The 19,097-nt window shown below is 50.4% G+C and overlaps 1 protein-coding gene across 2 annotated transcripts in view; it reads left to right on the top strand.

Moving 5' to 3' along the window:
• Positions 1–7,438, top strand: part of NID1 (nidogen 1) — a 49,632-nt gene extending 42,194 nt beyond the window's left edge. For both annotated transcript variants that reach the window (XM_026108956.2, XM_026108955.2), the window contains 3 exons: positions 582–705; positions 1,829–1,941; positions 3,444–7,438. In XM_026108956.2, the coding sequence (XP_025964741.1) occupies positions 582–705; positions 1,829–1,941; positions 3,444–3,565 (359 nt within the window). In that variant the 3' untranslated portion in view covers positions 3,566–7,438. The remainder of the gene's footprint in view (positions 1–581; positions 706–1,828; positions 1,942–3,443) is intronic.
• The last annotated feature ends 11,659 nt before the right edge of the window (positions 7,439–19,097 follow it).

Here is a 19,097-nt window from a genome sequence, read left to right as displayed (position 1 = left end):
GGTAACTTTCTAGAAATGTAACAGGTTTACATTTATGTTTCTTATATGCAGATATATTTTTAGATAGTATTTAGCCCTTCGTGTAGGAAGCTTTGTCTTCACAGATAAGAGTTTAAGACCAGAAAAATACATTGGCTCATCTAATCCAGCCCTACAGAATATCATCCTGTCATTACAAAGTTGCATTTGTCTCTTTTTATATTTTCCCTAATCTTGAAGTCCCCTACTTAAGAGAAACCTATGGCTGTTTATGCTCACTGGTGGTTTTCTCCGGGTGTGTAGTAGGATGCTTGTATCTGTACCAAGAGAGTCATCTTGTGAGTGATGGCCATGGCTATATTGCACGTGTGAGAACCTGTAACTTAGGTGTTGTGCTGAACGTTGTCACACCAAAGTACTTTCCCATCCCATCTTTGGCACATACAGATATGTGGCATGGGCAGGGCTTTGGCCAAGTAGGATGCTAGAAGACTTCCAGGAAGTTTTACTCTGTTCGTGCCTGTGTGCTTATGCTTATCCTTCATCCCCCATGAGGGCTCTTTTGGTTTTGTACAAAGACTTTATTGTTTCACTGTACTCAGGCACCAAGAGACTGGAATGCATGAACCCTAATCAGCTTGGTCGACGAAAGATCGTTGAAGGAATTCAGTATCCTTTTAGTGTTACAAGCTATGGGAAGAATTTATACTACACAGACTGGAGAAGGTATGTTATCTGCTAAAGAAATTATGGAGTGCTTTAATCTGTTCTTCCCTCTGGCAAAAACTGAAGTAAATACTGTGTTTCTAATTTTTGACCACTTGCGCATTCCTTTTTTTTCTTTCCTGGCGATAGCTGATGCAGGGCGGAGTGGATATGTAGAGTTGACCTGTTGATGTTGCCAGTTAACTGGGGGGAGGGGCTGTCAACCTAATAGTTTGTCCCCTAATAAAATGATTTTAACCCTGAAGATTTTTGGAAAAGGAGTGGGAGTAAACCTGTTTGCCTTATGGCTGTACTTACTGTGATGTAGAGGGCAGAAATTAGTCATTTGAGGCTTTCTATCCTCAGTATTAACTGCATGTTCAAAAAGAAATAAGGAAAAGACACTTTTACTGTCTCGACAACACTGTCTTTGTTGCAAACAATTTAAAACATTTAGACATTAGAGTTTATTAGAATTCCCAGAAAAAATTACAGATCATGTATTTTTAAATCTGTATTTTTACTTGAGGTTAATAGTGATAGGGGCTGTGTCTGCAAACCTGTTACACAAATGATTCCATCAATTGCAGCAGGAAGAGCTATTAATAAGTGTAAGAATTTCCAAGCTAGAATGTAATAGCTCTGAAATACTGTTCTAGAATAGTCTTGTATAAATGGGAAACAGTGTTACAGTTCTGTCAGTTGACTGCACTTTTGTTTCTAGAAAGAAATGATTGCTTCTGAATAGCTGTATTCCTGCCTTCTGGATATCAGGCTCCAGCTGAAATACAACATTGTTCATAATCATTATGCATAATAACTAATGTCAGCTGTGCCACTGAAAATACTGGAGAGGCAGAATACGGAGAAGTTCGTCAAAATTACCAACAGTTATGTTCCTTTAGAGGGACATAACTCTATGTTGGAAGTGGCTCCCTGCTGCGAGATCTCTTTGCTGCCTAGAGTGAGGGTTGTAATGTGTTGGAGTTGTCCAGGAAAGATGGAGTCTTGAGGGATTTCTGTTTCTGAAGTAACTGCCTAATCATGAAAAAAAAGCAGCTGCAGATTCCCCCCCCCCTTTTTTTTTACTGCCTGTACTTCCAAGTTCATCTCACTTCTGTGTATTCTCTCCTGCATACTGAAGGGATGCTGTTGTAGCTGTGGATCGCTCAATTTCAATAGAAAATGATAACTTCCAGCCTCACAAGCGTTCTCGTCTCTATGGAATCACTACAGCCTTTGCTCAGTGCCCAGGAGGTAATCCAGATGTTCCTCAAGTTTCTCTAGCTGTGCAGCACCTCAGCATGTAGATGAATTTACCAGCAGCTCCCACTGGGGGCCTGCAGGCCAGTCTAGGTAGTTGGTGAAGAACTGGTTATTGCTTAGATTTCTGTTTGCTGAGAAATTAAAAACCACTTAAAATTTGTTCCATAAAAGCAGTTGTTGTAGTTGCCATATGGAACCAGAACGGGGAGGGGAAAAGGGGCCTCCCTTGTCCTTTAGGGAAAGATCAAGATGAGGATTTTGAACAAGAAAAAGATCTGATATAACAAAAGCTGTTACACTGCCTTCGTCTAAACTAAATGCTATATTCATGGCTAGGGCCTTTTATTTACTTATTCTTAAAACTATAGAAACATCTTGGTCTTCCAGATGTCCTTAATGAGATCCAGTGTTTTTAAAAAGGAACTTTCAGAAAACAGCAGGTGGTAGGGTGCGTGGACTGATCCTTCTGCTCTGTGAATGTTAAGCTTCTCAGATGTATTATTGAAAAGCCTCATGTGAAGCTTAGAGAGGAGGTTGATAGTCTTGAAATAACAGCTTGTTCTTTGGGAAGCAATACCGCTGCTCACTTATGTTGTTTTTAGCAAATTGCAGTTAGGAGAAGAGTTTGCATTTTTATTATTACAGTGCTGCTAGACTTGTAGTGGTTCTGGTCTTTTACTTCAACCCCCCCGCCCCCCCCCCCCCAAAAAAAAACCCTAAGATAACTTGTGTTCAAATTGTATATGTTTTTTATTATACATATTGAATAATGTAAGGGAATGTTTTGTTCAGAGTATAAAAAGATGCATATAATATCATACTTGAGAAACTTTGCTACTACTAGTTAATCACAGTTCAATTGTAGTAGGCACTGTATGAGTATGACAAAACAACATTGTGTGCTCTGAGTAAATGCTTATGTTTATATTATTCAGAACCTTAGCATCATTGCTGTCTCGTCATATGTCTATTAAGTGTTTCTCTCGGACTGATTTCCTGTCACCTTCTTTCCGCGACACTGTCTTCTTTTTTGTTTTATCCCTGAACATCAATGTTTTTCTCCCATGCCTCTAGTTTTTTGTTTTAATGGATCATTCCTCCGTGTTTTTTTTAGTGGCTGTTATCCAGGGGTGATATCCTGTAGAATTTTGGGCTCAGTCCTCTTCTGTTTCACTTCCATATTTCTTCACTCACTATCTGTTCATTCTAACGCATGTGTGACCACTCAGCCAATTTATAAAGCGCATTTCAGGGACAGCCCAGTTTCTTCAGTTTGCTTCTCCTGCTCTGTCACAGATATCTGGATCTTTGTTTGAGGTAAGTATCAGAAGTTGATACAAAGGATAGGATGACTCCCATCTCCCCAGAGTTTCACTCTGATCCTCAGTGTGGCTTGTCGTCTTAGTGTAGTCATGAAATCTGCACTTTTGGGAGATGTTTTGTGGTTTTATTCTTTTTTTTCTTTAACATTTTACATCTCTGTTCTTTTTCAGGACATAACTACTGTATGGTGAATAATGGTGGTTGTACTCACCTTTGCCTCGCTACCCCAGGAGGCCGTTCTTGCCGCTGCCCTGACAACGTAGTTGGAGTGGATTGTATAGAAAGAAACTGAGCATTAAAACAAGCTAGAGCAGCAGGCTCCTTTTGGAAATGTACTGTAAATACTTCACTCCTGTCAGCACAATCACACCATAAAGATAAGTGCTCTATGCTGCCAACGGCAGGCCACAACAGACACCTGCAGCCACACACACTAGCAATAACCACTTCGTACCAGTTAGGCAAGACTGGGCTGCCCAGGTTGGGTCCAGCTGCTTGTTCCTTGTGATACTGTCTTCTTGCTTTTAAGAATGAATGTGGGGATCTAGTTGCACCTGTACTGGGCTAGGAGGTAGTGTCTCTTGGCAAAATTAAACTACAGAATAGAGAGAGGATGATGTGACTCAATCCTGAGACTGGATTGTACCTTGGAGCATGTGGCAGTTCATCTGCATAGTGGCATGCTTAGTTCAGCACAAGTGCATCTGGGCCACAGCTTTAGCTGAGAAGCAACTATGGGGTCCCAAGGATGAACAGATGTGGGGCAGAACACCTAGTAATAACACACATCTAACACCTAACTGCATTCCCTCCACTGCCAGCATCCTCCCATTTTCAAAAATTGAAATTTACCTTCTGACTCTTGTAAGCGCTACAGAAATGCCTTATCCATTTGCTGACAGGGTAGTTCTTACCCTGTCTGTTTTTAATATTTTCACTGGTTTTCAAGAGAGATATTTTTCATCTGGTTGATGTGGGTTCCGGAGTAGTTTCCTAAAATCCACAAAACAGGCTTTAGATATGGATCTCAATTGTTGATTGTTCATCAAAGTAATGGGTGTTGATTCATTTAAAGGTCTTTGTTTTTCAAAGAGACAGTCACATCTGTTTGTTTCCTGAGGATTTTTTAATAATGTTTCTATGTTTGATCCTATATTATAAGCCAGAAAATGATCTTTGAATCTCATGCTAGCCATCTTTCTTCTTTAGCAGACTTGACATGCCTTTTCATAGACCATGAGAAACCATGACAGTTAAAAACCTGATTTTCAGAAAGGTCACCTGTGTCTTGGGGCTTTAGAAAATAAGTGATGGTGATGCTCCATTCATGTGCCAGTGTTCAGTAACAGCAAAAAGCTATACTGGAAATGAAAGCAAAGGTGAAATCTTTTTATTATCACCAGTTATCAGTTTGGAGTGGGGAGGGAAAATGAAAATGCACGTTCTTATGTTAAAGTAGTGCTATGTATCTGGGAGTGAAGTTTAGCTTCCACACTGTGTGTTGGGAGGGCAGCTTACCTGCAACAGCAGAACAAAACGGGGCTTGGGAGCCTTCTGTCAGAACACTACCCTTCACAGTCTGGTGATCTGAGCAGTAAGCTATTAACATCCCCGTTTCCCCACTTCTTCTTCAAACACTACAGTCCCTGGGCAATTCTCCTCCAGGTCTTAACAGATTAAGCAGAGACAATTCTGAGTCTTAACTATGTGACAACTTCCTCTTTAATTATATATTTATCATAAAAGTAACAATCTATATAAAATATTTTAAGTTCTTTTGTATAACTTTTTATACCTGTTAATTCATTTTACTCACACACTTAATCAGGTATGTCTTAGTGTAAATATCAAAAATGCATTGAAATGAAGGTGCTTGATAACTCTTTCTCCAGAATTATTTGCATATCTGGTGAAATATTAAAGTTTACACTCTGTACAGGTATCTACAGTACAGCCAATAAAGATTTTTGGTTTTTTATTTTCTATATTAAAAAAAAAAACAAACTACCTGCAGAAGGAAGTGATATGTGGTGTCTCCGCTTCCTGTACAGTTCTGGTTTTCAGCTAACTCTCATAGCCAGTGATGATACTTCTTTTCTAAGACACAGCAGTATAGGGAAAAACTGCTGTATTTTAAAATCAGTAGGATACTTTTATTCAAAGAAATATGTGGGAGTACCTAAAGAACATGCAGCTTCCTCTGTTCTGTGACCTGGATGACACAAACTTCTTATTAGTCGTTAACTGCTACTTAACATTGTCAAGTAAACCTAGTTCAGTTATATGTACTTTAAACTTCTACATTAGTGCAAATATATGGGGAGGATTAGATTGGGTGGGGAGCAGAATCTGTTACTCTGCTCAGAGATGCTCTGAGTGCTGAGTTTGTTTTTTTGATGCCCCACCAGCATCATCATGCAGCTAGAGCTTAATGATGGGGTTGCTTTGCTGCCTGACACCACGGCACGGTGTGGCTGCAGGTTTGCTGTGCCTGCAGGACAACTGCAAGCTAGCTGCAGTATGGCCTGTTGGAGATGGTGATGCTGAGGGTTAAGCTCCTGCACCTTTACTGCTACAGTGAGTCAGTGTCTCAGTGGGGATAGCAAAAGGCTGTATGTTAGTACTGAGCAGATGGACTTACTACTACTAAGGTTGACAGCTAGAGAACAGCATGCCTGGCAAGTGAACTGTGGGGGAGGAGGGGCAGTGAGACAGCAAGCAGGGCTGCTGGGATCTAAGGGGTTGTGTGGAGTTGCAGGAGAAGATTGGTGCTGAGCCATGCTGGGGGCTACACAGGGAGCTGCAGGGTGTCTGGCCTTTAGAGTGTGCATGGGGCTTGTTCTTTACTAAATGCTTTTTGTTTTTTTTAATTCTGATCCTTTAAAATTGATAATTGCCTGCTTTGTGTTTGAACCAGTACAGTATTCCTCCTTGTGCATTATGAAAATTACTATTTACTAAACCCTGGTTAATTTATGCAAAGCAATGAGCAATGACAAAGACATCAAAGACAATGCACCTCAGTATACAGAACTTTTAGTGTTAATATGTGAGTTCTGACTTAGTCTGTAAAGTAGAGAGAAACAATATTAGTATGAACTGAGTTTCTAGACTGAATGGCTATCTGTTAAGTCCAGTATCACATCTGACAGTAGCTAGCACTAGAGTACTAGATTAGAGATTAGAAGCTTCAGAAGATCCGTGCCAACAGTATAGATGTGGCAGACCACCTAGCTCTGAAAAAACCTTCAGGGTTCCAGGCGCTAAAAATGAGAAGCTTTTTTTAAAGCTGGAACATCAGGTTTTGTTTCTCAGCAAATGCTCATTGTTAGCTTCAGCTGTTGTCACTCTGTCAGGGTGCAGCAAGGGCAGGTTGTTCCCTCATGGAAAGGGAGGCAGGTATGGAGCATAATAACAAGGCCAGCAGAGGTAGTGGCCTGACCAGCAAGGGACCAATCCCCCAGTGTCCATGTGAGGGGAGCAAGTGAGGGTAGTCAGGTTCAGCCATGAGACCAGATGTGACCAGGCAAGTCGGAAGTGAGGGACCAGGTCTAAAGTCAGCTGGTAAGTTGAGTCAGGGTGAGGATGAGGTCTGGAGACAGTGACCAGTGTCAGACACAGCCCAGTGGTTGCCGGGCAAGTCCATAGTGATGAGGCAGGTCTGAGGTCAAGGCAAGGAGAAAGTCCATGAGTCAGGGTCTGGATCAGTGGAGTACATCACCAGGCACAAGCTACGGTGCAGCTCAAGCAGGCCCAGGGTGAAAGTCTCAGTTTTATAGCAGCCCTCAGGGAAAGGAGGGTTGCTCTCTCTGAGGCTCCTTTTAGCTTTGTTCACACTTCCTATCAACCAGCTGGCCTTGAACAACCAGCTAAGCTGCTAGTGAAGGGGTAGTGTGCTCCAGGCCCTGACACTTGAGAGATTTATTATTCTGAAAACATCTGCCTTCTCTTTGAATCTTGCTACATCTTTTGGTTTCTAAAGCATCCTGTGTGTTGAATTCCATATTTTAATCACGGTCTGGGGAGGGATCTTGTCCTTTGATGAGATTTGGCATTAGCCATTCCAGGGTGTCTGTCTCAACCTGTTCTATTTTTTCACTTAAATGTTCAGCAGTATTTTGAATGAGACATTAAAAATGTGGATTTTCTGTTTTCTTTCCTCTAACCCTAGAGAGTTAATATATTTTTTTCCCTCGTAACACAGGGTTTTCCCATGCTGTCCTGTCTAATTCATATACCCAATGCCTTTCCTGACTGTTGCTTATGACTGTCTTGACTATTGCAGTCTTGCACAGGAGCAGCTGAATTTCAGATATACTTTTACACTGTGCATGGTGCTAAAAAGGTGTAATGGAAAATAATATGCTTTATTTCATTACTAAAATTAATATATTTCATCATTATACTAGGCTGGGACTGGCAGTTATCACCGTCTCTGGCGCTGTGGTGTGTGAAGAAATGATGCAGTCTAACTACAGTTCACTTTGTTTTCACAGAAGCAAAATAGTTTTTTAAGTTTTGCAGGAAAGGGAAGCAGTTGGTTCAATGCTTAAAAAAAAAACCCCAAACCTATTTGTCAGATTTACTATATACATAAGTAGAATGTTTTCAGAAATGTTTACACTGAGACCTTCCAGCAAACAAATATATATAAGGAAATTAGTAACTTCTATCAATAATGTAATAAGTGGCAAACTAATTAATTCTACTGAAAGTAGTATTGACTTGTGGATGAATAGAGGGGGGGAGTCAGCAAATCCTTTGGCATGCCCTTTGCAACCCCACTCCACTTGCCCCTCCAGGATTTCTCCATCTCCTAATTCTAAGCCTAACCATAGCCCTAAGGTCAGGCGGAGCCACAGCTGGAGCCCACCAGAGCCATGTGTGGCCCAGAAGAAAAAGGAGTCGTGGGAGGGCTCTTGGTGCAGCCTCACATCTCCTTTGGCATGCCCCTTGCAACCCCACTCCACTTGCCCCTCCAGGATTTCTCCATCTCCTAACACTCACCCTAACCCTAACCCTAGTGCTAATATCTGTAAGGGCCACACCTTGAGCCCACCAGAGCCATGTCTGGCCCAGATCCACAAGGAGTTGTGGGAGGGCTCTTGGTGCAGTTTCATATCTCCTTTGGTGTGGCCTTTGCAACCCCACTCCACTTGGCAGTCCAGGATTTCTCCATCTCCTAACCCTAACCCTAGCCCTAAGCTCTGGCAGGCCACAGCCAGAGCCCACCTGAGCCATGTTTGGCCCATATCAATATGGAGTTGTGGGAGGGGTCTTGGAGCAGCCTCACATTTCCTTTGGCATGCCTCTTGCAACCCCACTCCACTTGCCCTGCAGGATTTCTCCCTCTTCTAACCCTAACTGTAACCCTAACAATAATCTCTGGCGGGGGACACAGTCGGTGGCCACCAGAGCCATGTCTGGCCCAGATCCACAAAGAGTCGTGGGAGGGCTCTTGGTGCAGCCTCCCATCTCCTTTGGCATGCCCTTTGCAAGCCCACTCCACTTGACAGTCCAGGATTTCTCCATCTCCGAACCCGAACCTGAACCCTAATCTGTGGCAGGCCACACGCGGGGGCCACCAGAGCCATGTTTGGCCCAGAAGAAAAAGGAGTCGTGGGAGGGCTCTTGGCGCAGCCTCACATCTCCTTTGGCATGCTCTTTGCAACCCCACTCCACTTGCCCCACAAGGGTTTCTCAATCTCCTAACCTTAACCGTAAACCTAACCTGAACCCTAAACCTAATATCTGGCAGGCCACAGATGGCAGCCACCAGAGCCATGTCTGGCCCAGATCCACAAAGAGTCATGGGAGGGCTCTTGGTGCAGCCTCACATCTCCTTCGGCATGCCCTTTGCAACCCCACTCCACTTGACAGTCCAGGATTTCTCCATCTCCTAACCCGAACCTGAACCCTAATCTATGGCAGGCCACACGCGGAGGCCATGAGAGCCATGTCTGGCCCAGATCCACAAGGAGTCGTGGGAGGGCTCTTGGTGCAGCCTCCCATCTCCTTTGGCATGCCCTTTGCATCCCCATTCCACTTGTCCCTCCAGGATTTCTCCATCTCCGAACCTTGACCCTAGCCCTAGCCCTAGCGCTAATCTCTGGTGGGACCACACCCAGCGGCCACCAGAGCCATGTTTGGCCCAGAAGAAAAAGGAGTCGTGGGAGGGCTCTTGGTGCAGCCTCACATCTCCTTTGGCATGCCCTTTGCAACCCCACTCCACTTGTCCCTCCAGGATTTCTCCATCTCCTAACCCTAACCCTAGCCCTAATGTCTGGTGGGGCCACACCCAGAGCCCCCTAGAGCCATGTTTGGCCCAGATCAACAACAAGTCATGGGAGGGCTCTTGGTTCAGCCTCCCATCTCCTTTGGCATACCCTTCGCAACCCCACTCCCCTTGTCCGTCAAGGATTTCTCCATCTCCGAACCTTGACCCTAGCCCTAGCCCTAGCGCTAATCTCTGGTGGGACCACACCCGGAGTCCACCACAGCCATGTTCGGCTCAGAAGGAAAGGGAGTCGTGGGAGGGCTCTTGGTGCAGCCTCACATCTCCTTTGATGTGGCCTTTGCAACCCCACTCCCCTTGTCCGTCAAGGATTTCTCGAACTCCTAACCCTAACGCTCACCCTAACCCTAACCCTAGCCCTTATCTCTGGCAGGCCACAGCTGGCAGCCACCAGAGCCATGTCTGGCCCAGATCCACAAAGAGTCGTGGGAGGGCTCTTGGTGCAGCCTCACATCTCCTTCGGCATGCCCTTTGCAACCCCACTCCACTTGACAGTCCAGGATTTTTCCATCTCCTAACCCGAACCCGAACCTGAACCCTAATCTATGGCAGGCCACACGCGGAGGCCATGAGAGCCATGTCTGGCCCAGATCCACAAGGAGTCGTGGGAGGCCTCTCAGTGCAGCCTCCCATCTCCTTTGGCATGGCCTTTGAAACCCCACTCCACTTGGCAGTCCAGGATTTCTCCATCTCCTAACCCTAACCCTAGCCCTAATGTCTGGTGGGGCCACACCCGGAGTCCACCAGAGCCATGTCTGGCTCAGAAGGAAAAGGAGTCGTGGGAGGGCTCTTGGTGCATTCTCACAACTCCTTTGGCATGCCCTTTGCAACCCCACTCCACTCGCCCCTCCAGGATTTCTCAATCTCCTAACCTTAACCGTAAACCTAACCTGAACCCTAAACCTAATCTCTGGCAGGCCACAGCTGGCAGCCACCAGAGCCATGTCTGGCCCAGATCTACAAGGGGACATGGGAGGGCTCTTGGTGCAGCCTCACATCTCCTTTGGCAAGCCCCTTGCATCCCCGCTCCACTTGACAGTCCGGGAGTTCTCCATCTCCTAACCCTCACCCTCAGTCTAACCCTAACCCAAGCCGTAAGCTCTGGCGGAGGCAACAGTAGCCCGTCACCATAGCCATATCTGGCCCAGCTCAAGAAGGAGTCGTGGGAGGGCTCTTGGTGCAGCCTCCCATCTCCTTTGGCATGTCCTTTGCAACCCCGCTCCACTTGCCCCTCAAGGGTTTCTCCATCTCCTAACCTTAACCGTAACCCTAACCTGAACCCTAAACCTAATCTCTGGCAGGCCACAGCTGGCAGCCACCACAGCCATGTCTGGCCCAGATCCACAAAGAGTCGTGGGAGGGCTCTTGGTGCAGCCTCCCATCTCCTTTGGCATGCCCCTTGCATCCCCACTCCACTTGCCCCACCAGGATTTCTCCATCTCCTAACCCTAACCCTAACCCTAACCCTAGCCCTAATGTCTGGTGGGGCCACACCCGGAGTCCACCAGAGCCATGTTTGGCCCACATCAACAAGGAGTCATGGGAGGGCTCTTGGTGCAGCCTCCCATCTCCTTTGCCATGGCCTTTGCAACCCCACTCCACTTGTCCCTCCAGGATTTCTCCCTCTTCTAACCCTAACGCTAACCCTAGCCCTAATGTCTCGTCAGGCCACAAGCGCAGCCCCCCAGAGCCATGTCCGGCGCAGATCCACAAGGGGACGTGGGAGGGCTCTTGGTGCAGCCTCACAACTCCTTTGGCAAGCCCCTTGCATCCACACACCACTTGACAATCCAGGATTTCTCCATCTCCTAACCCTCACCCTCACCCTCACCCTAACCGAAGCTGTAAGCTCTGGCGGAGGCAACAGTAGCCGGTCACCAGAGCCATATCTGGCCCAGCTCAAGAAGGAGTCGTGGGAGGGCTCTTGGTGCAGCCTCCCATCTCCTTTGGTGTGGCCTTTGCAACCCCACTCCCCTTGTCCGTCAAGAATTTCTCGAACTCCTAACCCTAACGCTAACGCTAACGCTAGCCCTAACCCTAACCCTAGCCCTTACCTCTGGCAGGCCACAGCTGGCAGCCACCAGAGCCATGTCTGGCCCAGATCCACAAAGTCGTGGGAGGGCTCTTGGTGCAGCCTCACATCTCCTTCGGCATGCCCTTTGCAACCCCACTCAACAGTCCAGGATTTCTCCATCTCCTAACCCGAACCCGAACCCTAATGTATGGCAGGCCACACGCGGAGGCCATGAGAGCCATGTGTGGCCCAGAAGAAAAAGGAGTCGTGGGAGGGCTCTTGGTGCAGCCTCAAGTCTCCTTTGGCATGCCCTTTGCAACCCCACTCCACTTGCGCCACCAGGTTTTCTCCATCTCCTAACCCTAACCCGAACCCTAACCCTAGCCCTAATATCTGGTGAGGCCACACTCGCAGCCCCCCAAAGCCATGTGTGGCCCAGAAGAAAAAGGAGTCATGGGAGGGCTCTTGGTGCGGCCTCACGTCTCCTTTGGCATGCCCTTTGCAACCCCACTCCACTTGGCAGTCCAGGATTTCTCCATCTCCTAACCCTAACCCTAGCCCTAATGTCTGGTGGGGCCACACCCGGAGTCCACCAGAGCCGTGTTTGGCCCAGCTGAAGAAGGAGTCGTGGGAGGGCTCTTGGTTCAGCCTCCCATCTCCTTTGGCATGCCCCTTGCATTGCCTCTCCACTTGACAGTCCAGGATTTCTCCATCTCCTAACCCTAACCCTAACCCTAACCCTAACCCTACTGCTAATATCTGGCGGGGTCACTCCTGGAGTTCACCACAGCCATGTCTGGCCCAGATCCACAAAGAGTCGTGGGAGGGCTCTTGGTGCAGCCTCACAACTCCTTTGGCAAGCCCCTTGCATCCCCGCTCCACTTGACAGTCCGGGAGTTCTCCATCTCCTAACCCTAACCCTCACCCTAACCCTAACCCAAGCCGTAAGCTCTGGCGGAGGCAACAGTAGCCCGTCACCATAGCCATATCTGGCCCAGCTCAAGAAGGAGTCGTGGGAGGGCTCTTGGTGCAGCCTCCCATCTCCTTTGGCATGCCCTTTGCAACCCCACTCCACTTGGCAGTCCAGGATTTCTCCATCTCCTAACCGTAACCCTAGCCCTAATGTCTGGTGGGGCCACACGCGGAGGCCACGAGAACCATGTTTGGCCCAGAAGAAAAAGGAGTCGTGGGAGGGCTCTTGGTGCAGCCTCACATCTCCTTTGGCATGCCCTTTGCAACCCCACTCCACTTGTCCCTCCAGGATTTCTCCATCTCCTAACCCTAACCCTAGCCCTAATGTCTGGTGGGGCCACACCTGGAGCCCCCCAGAGCCATGTTTGGCCCAGATCAACAACAAGTCATGGGAGGGCTCTTGGTGCAGCCTCCCATCTCCTTTGGCATACCCTTCACAATCCCACTCCCCTTGTCCGTCAAGGATTTCTCGATTTCTTAACCCTAACCCTAACCCTAGCCCTAGCCTTAGCCCTAAGCTCTGGCATGGCCACACATGGAGCCCACCTGAGCCCTGTCTGGCTGACAAGGAAAAGGAGTTGTGGGAGGGCTCTTGGTGCAGCCTCCCATCTCCTTTGGCATGCCCCTTGCATCCCCACTCCACTTGCCCCTCCAGGATTTCTCCATCTCCTAACCCTGACCCTAGCCCTAGCCCTAGCACTAATCTCTGGTGGGACCACACCCAGCGGCCACCAGAGCCATGTTTGGCCCAGAAGAAAAAGGAGTCCTGGGAGGGCTGTTGGTGCAGCCTCCCATCTCCTTTGGCGTGGCCTTTGCAACCCCACTCCCCTTCTCCCTCCAGGATTTCTCCATCTCCTAACCCTAACCCTAGCCCTAATGTCTGGTGGGGCCACACCCGGAGCCCCCCAGAGCCATGTTTGGCCCAGATCAACAACAAGTCATGGGAGGGCTCTTGGTGCAGCCTCCCATCTCCTTTGGCATACCCTTCACAATCCCACTCCCCTTGTCCGTCAAGGATTTCTCGATTTCTTAACCCTAACCCTAACCCTAGCCCTAGCCTTAGCCCTAAGCTCTGGCATGGCCACACATGGAGCCCACCTGAGCCCTGTCTGGCTGACAAGGAAAAGGAGTTGTGGGAGGGCTCTTGGTGCAGCCTCCCGTCTCCTTTGGCATGCCCCTTGCATCCCCACTCCACTTGCTCCTCAAGGGTTTCTCCATCTCCTAACCCTCACCCTAACCCTCACCCTAACCCGAACCCTAGTGCTAATCTCTGGTGCGGCCACTCCTGGAGCCCCCCAGAGCCATGTCTGGCCCAGATCCACAAGGAGTCGTGGGAGGGCTCTTGGTGCAGCCTCCCATCTCCTTTGGCGTGGCCTTTGCAACCCCACTCCCCTTGTCCGTCAAGGATTTCTCGAACTCCTAACCCTAACGCTCACCCTAACCCTAACCCTAGCCCTTATCTCTGGCAGGCCACAGCTGGCAGCCACCGGAGCCATGTCTGGCCCAGATCCACAAAGAGTCGTGGGAGGGCTCTTGGTGCAGCCTCACATCTCCTTCGGCATGCCCTTGCATCCCCACTCCACTTGCCCCTGCGAGATTTCTCCATCTCCTAACCCTCACCCTAACCCTCACCTTAACCCGAACCCTAGTGCTAATCTCTGGTGCGGCCACCCCTGGAGCCCACCTGAGCCATGTCTGGCCCAGATCCACAAAGTCGTGGGAGGGCTCTTGGTGCAGCCTCACATCTCCTTTGGCATGCCCTTTGCAACCCCACTCGACAGTCCAGGTTTTCTCCATCTCCTAACCCGAACCCGAACCCTAATGTATGGCAGGCCACACGCGGAGGCCATGAGAGCCATGTGTGGCCCAGAAGAAAAAGGAGTCATGGGAGGGCTCTTGGTGCGGCCTCACGTCTCCTTTGGCATGCCCCTTGCATCCCCACTCCACTGGCTCCTCAAGGGTTTCTCCATCTCCTAACCCTCACCCTAACCCTCACCCTAACCCGAAGCCTAGTGCTAATCTCTGGTGTGGCCACTCCTGGAGCCCCCCAGAGCCATGTCTGGCCCAGATCCACAAGGAGTCGTGGGAGGGCTCTTGGTGCAGCCTCCCATCTCCTTTGGCATGCCCTTTGCAACCCCACTCCACTTGACAGTCCAGGATTTCTCCATCTCCTAACCCGAACCCGAACCTGAACCCTAATCTATGGCAGGCCACATGCGGAGTCTGCCAGAGCCATGTGTGGCCCAGAAGAAAAAGGAGTCGTGGGAGGGCTCTTGGCGCAGCCTCACATCTCCTTTGGCATGCTCTTTGCAACCCCACTCCACTTGCCCCACAAGGGTTTCTCAATCTCCTAACCTTAACCGTAAACCTAACCTGAACCCTAAACCTAATATCTGGCAGGCCACAGATGGCAGCCACCAGAGCCATGTCTGGCCCAGATCCACAAAGAGTCGTGGGAGGGCTCTTGGTGCAGCCTCACATCTCCTTCGGCATGCCCTTTGCAACCCCACTCCACTTGACAGTCCAGGATTTCTCCATCTCCGAACCCGAACCTGAACCCTAATCTATGGCAGGCCACACGCGGAGGCCATGAGAGCCATGTCTGGCCCAGATCCACAAGGAGTCATGGGAGGGCTCTTGGTGCAGCCTCACATCTCCTTTGGCATGCCCTTTGCAACCCCACTCCACTTGACAGTCCAGGATTTCTCCATCTCCTAACCCTAACCCTAGCCCTAATGTCTGGTGGGGCCACACCTGGAGCCCCCCAGAGCCATGTTTGGCCCAGATCAACAACAAGTCATGGGAGGGCTCTTGGTGCAGCCTCCCATCTCCTTTGGCATACCCTTCGCAACCCCACTCCCCTTGTCCGTCAAGGATTTCTCGATTTCTTAACCCTAACCCTAACCCTAACCCTAACCCTAACCCTAGCCTTAGCCCTAGCCTTAGCCCTAAGCTCTGGCATGGCCACACATGGAGCCCACCTGAGCCCTGTCTGGCTGACAAGGAAAAGGAGTTGTGGGAGGGCTCTTGGTGCAGCCTCCCATCTCCTTTGGCATGCCCCTTGCATCCCCACTCCCCTTGCCCCTCCAGGATTTCTCCATCTCCTAACCCTAACCCTAGCCCTAATGTCTGGTGGGGCCACACCCGGAGTCCACCACAGCCATGTTCGGCTCAGAAGGAAAGGGAGTCGTGGGAGGGCTCTTGGTGCAGCCTCACATGTCCTTTGGCGTGGCCTTTGCAACCCCACTCCCCTTGTCCGTCAAGGATTTCTCGAACTCCTAACCCTAACGCTCATCCTAACCCTAACCCTAGCCCTTATCTCTGGCAGGCCACAGCTGGCAGCCACCAGAGCCATGTCTGGCCCAGATCCACAAAGAGTCGTGGGAGGGCTCTCAGTGCAGCCTCACATCTCCTTCGGCATGCCCTTTGCAACCCCACTCCACTTGACAGTCCAGGATTTCTCAATCTCCTAACCTTAACCGAAAACCTAACCTGAACCCTAAACCTAATCTCTGGCAGGCCAAAGCCAGCGGCCACCAGAGCCATGTCTGGCCCAGATCCACAAGGGGACGTGGGAGGGCTCTCGGTGCAGCCTCAGAACTCCTTTGGCATGGCCTTTGAAACCCCACTCCACTTGGCAGTCCAGGATTTCTCCATCTCCTAACCCTAACCCTAGCCCTAATGTCTGGTGGGGCCACACCCGGAGTCCACCAGAGCCATGTCTGGCTCAGAAGGAAAAGGAGTCGTGGGAGGGCTCTTGGTGCATTCTCACAACTCCTTTGGCATGCCCTTTGCAACCCCACTCCACTCGCCCCTCCAGGATTTCTCCATCTCCTAACCCTAACCCGAACCCTAACCCTAGCCCTAATATCTGGTGAGGCCACACTCGCAGCCCCCCAAAGCCATGTGTGGCCCAGAAGAAAAAGGAGTCATGGGAGGGCTCTTGGTGCGGCCTCACGTCTCCTTTGGCATGCCCTTTGCAACCCCACTCCACTTGGCAGTCCAGGATTTCTCCATCTCCTAACCCTAACCCTAGCCCTAATGTCTGGTGGGGCCACACCCGGAGTCCACCAGAGCCGTGTTTGGCCCAGCTGAAGAAGGAGTCGTGGGAGGGCTCTTGGTTCAGCCTCCCATCTCCTTTGGCATGCCCCTTGCATTGCCTCTCCACTTGACAGTCCAGGATTTCTCCATCTCCTAACCCTAACCCTAACCCTAACCCTAACCCTACTGCTAATATCTGGCGGGGTCACTCCTGGAGTTCACCACAGCCATGTCTGGCCCAGATCCACAAAGAGTCGTGGGAGGGCTCTTGGTGCAGCCTCACAACTCCTTTGGCAAGCCCCTTGCATCCCCGCTCCACTTGACAGTCCGGGAGTTCTCCATCTCCTAACCCTAACCCTCACCCTAACCCTAACCCAAGCCGTAAGCTCTGGCGGAGGCAACAGTAGCCCGTCACCATAGCCATATCTGGCCCAGCTCAAGAAGGAGTCGTGGGAGGGCTCTTGGTGCAGCCTCCCATCTCCTTTGGCATGCCCTTTGCAACCCCACTCCACTTGGCAGTCCAGGATTTCTCCATCTCCTAACCGTAACCCTAGCCCTAATGTCTGGTGGGGCCACACGCGGAGGCCACGAGAGCCATGTTTGGCCCACATCAACAAGGAGTCGTGGGAGGGCTCTTGGTGCAGCCTCCCATCTCCTTTGGCATGCCCTTTGCAACCCCACTCCACTTGTCCCTCCAGGATTTCTCCATCTCCTAACCCTAACCCTAGCCCTAATGTCTGGTGGGGCCACACCTGGAGCCCCCCAGAGCCATGTTTGGCCCAGATCAACAACAAGTCATGGGAGGGCTCTTGGTGCAGCCTCCCATCTCCTTTGGCATACCCTTCACAATCCCACTCCCCTTGTCCGTCAAGGATTTCTCGATTTCTTAACCCTAACCCTAACCCTAGCCCTAGCCTTAGCCCTAAGCTCTGGCATGGCCACACATGGAGCCCACCTGAGCCCTGTCTGGCTGACAAGGAAAAGGAGTTGTGGGAGGGCTCTTGGTGCAGCCTCCCATCTCCTTTGGCATGCCCCTTGCATCCCCACTCCACTTGCCCCTCCAGGATTTCTCCATCTCCTAACCCTGACCCTAGCCCTAGCCCTAGCACTAATCTCTGGTGGGACCACACCCAGCGGCCACCAGAGCCATGTTTGGCCCAGAAGAAAAAGGAGTCCTGGGAGGGCTCTTGGTGCAGCCTCCCATCTCCTTTGGCGTGGCCTTTGCAACCCCACTCCCCTTCTCCCTCCAGGATTTCTCCATCTCCTAACCCTAACCCTAGCCCTAATGTCTGGTGGGGCCACACCCAGAGCCCCCCAGAGCCATGTTTGGCCCAGATCAACAACAAGTCATGGGAGGGCTCTTGGTGCAGCCTCCCATCTCCTTTGGCATACCCTTCACAATCCCACTCCCCTTGTCCGTCAAGGATTTCTCGATTTCTTAACCCTAACCCTAACCCTAGCCCTAGCCTTAGCCCTAAGCTCTGGCATGGCCACACATGGAGCCCACCTGAGCCCTGTCTGGCTGACAAGGAAAAGGAGTTGTGGGAGGGCTCTTGCTGCAGCCTCCCATCTCCTTTGGCATGCCCCTTGCATCCCCACTCCACTTGCTCCTCAAGGGTTTCTCCATCTCCTAACCCTCACCCTAACCCTCACCCTAACCCGAACCCTAGTGCTAATCTCTGGTGCGGCCACTCCTGGAGCCCCCCAGAGCCATGTCTGGCCCAGATCCACAAGGAGTCGTGGGAGGGCTCTTGGTGCAGCCTCCCATCTCCTTTGGCGTGGCCTTTGCAACCCCACTCCCCTTGTCCGTCAAGGATTTCTCGAACTCCTAACCCTAACGCTCACCCTAACCCTAACCCTAGCCCTTATCTCTGGCAGGCCACAGCTGGCAGCCACCGGAGCCATGTCTGGCCCAGATCCACAAAGAGTCGTGGGAGGGCTCTTGGTGCAGCCTCACATCTCCTTCGGCATGCCCTTGCATCCCCACTCCACTTGCCCCTGCGAGATTTCTCCATCTCCTAACCCTCACCCTAACCCTCACCTTAACCCGAACCCTAGTGCTAATCTCTGGTGCGGCCACCCCTGGAGCCCACCTGAGCCATGTCTGGCCCAGATCCACAAAGTCGTGGGAGGGCTCTTGGTGCAGCCTCACATCTCCTTTGGCATGCCCTTTGCAACCCCACTCGACAGTCCAGGATTTCTCCATCTCCTAACCCGAACCCGAACCCTAATGTATGGCAGGCCACACGCGGAGGCCATGAGAGCCATGTGTGGCCCAGAAGAAAAAGGAGTCGTGGGAGGGCTCTTGGTGCAGCCTCAAGTCTCCTTTGGCATGCCCTTTGCATCCCCCCTCCACTTGCCCCACCAGGTTTTCTCCATCTCCTAACCCTAACCCTAACCCTAACCCTAGCCCTAATATCTGGTGAGGCCACACTCGCAGCCCCCCAAAGCCATGTGTGGCCCAGAAGAAAAAGGAGTCATGGGAGGGCTCTTGGTGCGGCC

This window comes from Dromaius novaehollandiae, chromosome 3 (genome assembly GCF_036370855.1).
Source record: "Dromaius novaehollandiae isolate bDroNov1 chromosome 3, bDroNov1.hap1, whole genome shotgun sequence".
NCBI lineage: Eukaryota > Metazoa > Chordata > Aves > Casuariiformes > Dromaiidae > Dromaius > Dromaius novaehollandiae.
This window is presented reverse-complemented; position numbering and strand designations above follow the sequence as displayed.